This window comes from Sorex fumeus, unplaced genomic scaffold (genome assembly GCF_029834395.1).
Source record: "Sorex fumeus unplaced genomic scaffold, SorFum_2.1 ptg000081l, whole genome shotgun sequence".
NCBI lineage: Eukaryota > Metazoa > Chordata > Mammalia > Eulipotyphla > Soricidae > Sorex > Sorex fumeus.
The window spans coordinates 17,683,886-17,690,040 of NW_026606138.1; the positions used below are offsets into that span (position 1 = coordinate 17,683,886).

Here is a 6,155-nt window from a genome sequence, read left to right on the forward strand (position 1 = left end):
TCCTGGTAGTGAATCTGTAATACAGGATCCTGATGTATTGAGTTTGAACGCCTGTTTGGCTTGGGCTTTGATGACTGCTTCAGTCTCAACAGAATCAAAGGCCTTCTTTAAATCAATGAACGTTAGACAGAGTGGCATCTTGAACTCCCAAGAAACCTCAATGAGCTTGGTCACCATATGGATTGGAAGATCGTGCTGAGTCCTTTTCGGAACCCAGCTTGTTTGCATGGTTGTCCTTCATCTAGTGTTCTCCCAATTCTATTTAGGATGGCTCGAGTGAACAGCTTGACAGACAACAGGCAGATCAGGAGATAGTTACCAATGTTGTGGATATCACCCTTCTTATACAGTAGTACAGTCCTGATGGTTTTCCATTGGGATGTAACCTTGCATTCAGACAGGTAGCGTGTGAAGAGTGACGCAGTGTATTGATGAGTACTGACAGTTCTTCAGGTATTCGGGTCTGACCTTGTCTGGGCCAGGTGCTGTTCACTTTGCAGGCGAAATGGCGTGTGAGATTTCAGAAGGGAGAACGTTGGGAACAACATATCCATCCTGCGGAATTTGGTATGTGGGCAGGTGGACGTGACTGTTGAAGAGATCCGAGTAGAAGTCATGGATAACCTTCTCTATTGCCCTTCTGAAAGATGTGATAGATCCATCAGGACGTCAGAGGCAATCATCTTGGTCTTGTAGTTGGTGAAGGACAGATAGGCATTGCGAATACTTTTCTCGGCTTCTGCTGCATCTGCCAGCACTGCTGCTCTTCTCTCTTTGAGGTCTTCCTTTATCTCTTCTCTGCACTGCTTTGTGAGCTCAGGCATTTGCTTACGGTTGCCTGAGGCTTGAGCCAAGCCACACTGGCAAATGAGCTCAAGAGTTTTCAAAGACAGGCGTCTTTTTGTGGCTATCTCTCTCACACATTTCTCGCGCAATCACAGAGATGCTGAACCAGTCTATCATATTCTTCGTCAATGTTGTCAATGACGACATCTTCCCATGTTCCATCTTCCAAGATTACCACACCATAGGTAAAGGTAAAGGTAAAGGCCCTCCCGTTGATCATCGATTTGCTCGAGCGGGTCCAGTAACGTCTCCATTGGAGACTTTGTTGTTACTGTGTCTGGCATATCGAATACACTCGGTAGCTTGCCGGGCTCTCCGAGAGGGGCGGAGGAATCGAACTCGGGTCGGCCATGTTGGCCGCTTGTAAGGCGAACGCCCTACTCGCTGTGCTATCGCTCTAGCCCACTACTATATAATTTATACTAATATATAATTTACTACTATATAATACTGGGGGTAGCTGTAAGCAAGGCAAGTACCTTTTCTCCTGAAATCTCTAGAACCAAAAATATTTTAATAGCAATTAAATCATTCTGAAACAAAACATGTATTAAAAGTTGGAATGTGGCTTGGAGGTCAGCCACACATGCTAGGGGAAAAGGGAGCTCAGATAGAGAAGGGAGCACCAAATAAAGGGTGTTGGGAGGATCCTCCCAGGATGGGAGAAGCATGCTGAAAGTAGATTATAGACCAAACATGATTGCCACTCAATGCTGGAGCAATAGCACCACACCATATTTTAAAAAATAAGACTTATATTTCAAATTGTTATACTGTATGCCTGAAACTAATATTTTATTATCGTCCATCTTACCTCAGTCCAAATCACATTAAACAAGGAGAAAACTAAAAGATGAAAGATCTCGAAAGATCTTTAGACATGAAAGAACTAGGATCAGGGCCGGAGCAATAGCACAGTGGTCATGGCATTTGCCTTACACATGGCCTACCTGGGGCATCCCATATGGTCCCCTGAGCCCTGCTAGAAGTAATTCCTGAGTACAGAGCCAGGAGTAACCCCTGAGCATCTCCAGTGTGGTCCAAATACCAATAAATAAAAGCATCAAAGTATGAAAATCCCCATCTCAAGAGAGGAAATGAGGAACCTCTTCCTTTGCCCACTTAGTTTATATACAGTTTTCCCAAATCACACCCCACCCCTCCCCCCATCCCCACCTGTTGCTAGGATAGTTGTAACAGTCAATGGTCTTTTTGATATTCCTTGCATGGCCTTTGGTTAGAGTGGAGCCTCTCTTCCAGGTGTGCCTGTTTCCTGCATCGGGACTGTGTTCTGGCTGTATTCCAATGGTTTTCTGGGCTCCTGAAATGAGTCCTCTATGTCAAAGGCCTTCATGCCTTCAGTTCAAGTTTCTGAAGGGTTAATGTATCTAGATATTTTAGGATCTGGAGTTGAGTCTTTCGTTTTTTGTTTTTATTTATGGGTCACACCTGGCCATGCTGAGGGGTTACTCCCAGCTCTGCACTCAGAAATTACCCCTGGTGGGGCTTGGGGCACCAAATGGGAAGCCAGAGATTGAACACAGGTCAGCCACATACAAGACAAGTGTCCTACCCGCTGTGATATCTTTACAGCCCCTCAAAACAGTCTCTATATAACTCACACCCTTCCAAGAATTGGCTACATGCCTTCTATTTACCCATTTCTCAGAATTAACTAATCTATAGAAAACAGGAACTTCCCACTTGAGTATACCAGAGACCCAGAGAAACACAGATTCCCCTAAAAATACCGGACATGAACAGCACACTTGAAACTGTATATATATATATGTGTGTGTGTGTGTGTGTGTGTACTGTATATGTGTATATATATATATGTGTGTGTGTGTGTGTGTGTGTGTGTGTGTGTGTGTGTGTGTGTGATGCCTCCTTGCTGTCCTTCAATAAGGTTTTGTTGATTTGTTTTGTCTTTTTGTTTGGGGGACACACCCAGTGATGCTCAGAGATTACTCCTGGCTCTGCACTCAGGGATCACCCCAAGAAGGGCTTTGAGGACCCTATGAGATGTTGGAGACCAAACCCAGGTAAAGCTTGTGCCCTCCCAACAGTACTATTTCCCATCCCCCTCAAGAAGTTTTTATTAAGCAAGTTCTATTTATAAGCATAAGTAGAGGTGGATAATGGTGTGCAGGAAGGAAACTGGGGACATTGTGGTGGGAAATATGCACTGGGGAAGGACGGGTATTGGAATATTGTATGACTGAAACCAAATCTTGAACAACTTTGTAACTATATATCTCATTGTGATTCAATTTAAAAATAATATTTTATCTAATTTAAAAATTTTAAAATAAGCATAAATAGAACCAGGGGGTTCAGGCACTTCATAAATAAATAAGACATACCCTTGAAACAAAGGATTTATACTTTTATTTCTATTTTCTACCCTTTGACTCTCCACTGCTACCATTCTTGTGATGGCCAAAGGTCTCTTACTCTCTCTCTCTCTCTCTCTCTCTCTCTCTCACACACACACACACACACACACACACATACACACACACCACTTGTGGTGTCACCAGAGGCAGCACTCCCTAAATTGTGCTGCTTGCCCGATCCAACTACAAAAGCCCCTTTAGTTTGGGTGCTCCCACATACTCAGCTACAGTGTGGCCCCAAGTTTCTTGCAGGGCTGGGGATCACAGACAGCAGAACCTGGGGACAGACAGAACCAGGTATTGAACTCAGAGCTCCAGCCCTACAAGACAGGCACTTGAGTCACTAAGCCATCACTCAGTCTCCATTTTTGTTTCTTCAAGGGGGCCCATTAAAGTCTCTCATCGGACACAGAAAGAAGCTGGCACCTAGAGCTTCAACCTAGATGATTCAATAGACTGAAGAGCATGCTTTGCCCTGAGTTTGATTTGTTATACCACATGGTTCCCTGGATACCACATGGGCCCCTGAGCAATAGCAGGAGTGATCCCTGAGCCTTGAGCCTTGAGCTAGGAGTAGTCCCTGAGCACTGCTAGGTGTGGTTGGAAAACCAGAAGAAAAATGAAAAGAAAAGAATCTGGCTCCTATCCAAGAATAATTTGAGATGCTCAACTTCTACTAAATGTAAAGTTTTCACTTAGGGGACTCATTTAATTTGCAGAATTTTCAAGTGATATTAGTTGTAAATAAGATCAACAGCACTTAGCACTCATCAAAACACAACAACAATGCATTGAGAAAGAGAGAAAATTTACTTTTACAATTCTACAAGTTATTAGCAATGACAATATTGTTTTGATACTTGTCTGGGCTTTAGATTCACATGCAGCAGTCCTTGCAAAATCCCAGTGAGTCAAGGAAGATGTCATGATCTTCATTTCTTAATATATAAACAAAGGTGAGTGACTTATCAAAGTTAGACATGAGGAGTGGGCAGCAGCAGGCAGAGGTTGCTCTGGCTTTTCAATGCTGGTTGCCAACCTTGCAACGGTCTAGCCCCTTCCTCAGGGCACCCATCACCTCCCGGTTCCTCAGGCTATAAATGAGAGGGTTAAGCATAGGGGTGAGGACTGTGTAGAAAAGAGAGACCACCTTGTCATGGCTTGGGGCCCGGTATCGCCTGGGCCTCAGGTAGATGAACATGGCGGCCCCATAGAAAAGGGAGACAGCTGTGAGGTGGGAGGAACAGGTGGCTAGAGCCTTCTTACGGGCCTGAGCAGAGCGCATACGGAGCACTGCCCCAAGGATCCGTGCATAGGAGGCCACAATGATGGAGAAGGGCAGGAGAAGCATGAAAACACAGCACGCAAAGAGCAAAGTGTCGAACAGAGACGTGTCAGCACAGGCCAACTTCAGCAGAGCCGGAACCTCACAGAAGAAGTGGTCCACTTTCCTTGATCTGCAGTAGGGAAAGGTCATTGCTGCCACCATCTGGATCACACCATCCAGGATGCCAAAGGCCCAGGAGCTCCCAGCGATCTGGAGACAGACCTTGGGGCTCATGAGGATGGGGTAGTGAAGTGGATGGCTAATGGCTACGTAGCGGTCATAAGCCATGAGTCCCAGCAGGAGCCCTTCAGATCCCACCAGAGAGACAAAAAAGCCGATTTGTACACCACAACCCAGGAAGGAGATAGACTTCTGGCCAGACAGGAAGTTGGTGGCCATCTTGGGCACGATGTCACAGACCAGCATGAGGTCCATGAAGGAGAGCTGGCTGAGGAAGAAGTACATGGGGGTGTGGAGCCGAGAGTCAGTGTAGATGAGACATATGAGGAGGACGTTCCCACAGACGGCTACTAAGAAGACAATCATGACCGCTGAGAAGAGGACAAGGTCAGTTTGGCTCTGGGAGAAGATGCCTAGGAGGATGAATCCATCCAGAGATGATTCATTCGACCATATCCCCATGGTCCAGTTGTTCACAGTCACCTAGAAACATGGATAGAGATATTCTGAGATTGTTTCATTTGTTATTTAATCTGAATTCTTCTACAGTTGGCTTTGTCTTTTGTAGTTCATCAAAGCCCAACATGTTTTAAGTAATATAGCAGAATGCTCTTTTAGATTGACACAGATAGCAGGGTATTGTTCATTTATAGTACTGAACCACAAATCTATATTTGTTTATATACATATAAGAAATAGAAACTGATTTGTTTCATATGTTAAACAACCCTCCTTTGACTCTAAAAATATCGACTTCCTCATATGCAACTTTTTAGGCAGGTGGATTTGAGGGCCACACCAGGTGGTGGTCAGGGCTTATTCTTGGTTTTGTACTCAGGGTTCACTGCTGACAGAGTTCGGGGTACCATTTGGAGTCCTGGAATTGAACATGAGTCAGCATGTGTAAGACAAGTGCCTGCCTGCCTTTCTATCTCACCTACCCCAACATTGACATTTTTTAAACTGAGATTACACAAAATCAGTAAACTATCTCTAATGGGGACTTAGACTATTTCAGGTACAAATGATAATTTATAGAGTTACAAAAGGAAAGGTAACAAGTAATTGCGGTTTTTTTCCCTTTTGCTCAAGTCAAATATCTTGAAATAATTCTTAACTACTTAACTACTGAGGGAGAATACTAGTACTAAGGATAATACTAGTACTAACGATAGATAGAATTCTCTACCTATCATTCCCTAGATCCAAACAATTAGAAATCTTTTGACTTTATATTCAGAAAAATCTATCAGAATCCAATTAACTCCTGTCACTCATGACAACTGCCCTTGTCCAAAATGTAACTCTCTCCTCTATTTCTCTCTTTCTCTTCCTCCCTCCTTGTCTCTGTCTCTGTCTCTCTGTCTCTTTCTCTGTCTCTGTCTCACTCTCTCTTTCTCTCA

General features: G+C 44.1%; 1 protein-coding gene across 1 annotated transcript; it reads right to left on the reverse strand.

The window, feature by feature from the left end:
* Positions 1-4,266: 4,266 nt before the first annotated feature.
* LOC130038981 (olfactory receptor 56) lies at positions 4,267-5,214 on the reverse strand. Its single transcript, XM_056130815.1, has one exon. It carries the CDS (start codon positions 5,212-5,214, stop codon positions 4,267-4,269), a length of 948 nt encoding a protein of 315 aa, XP_055986790.1.
* Positions 5,215-6,155: the final 941 nt, after the last annotated feature.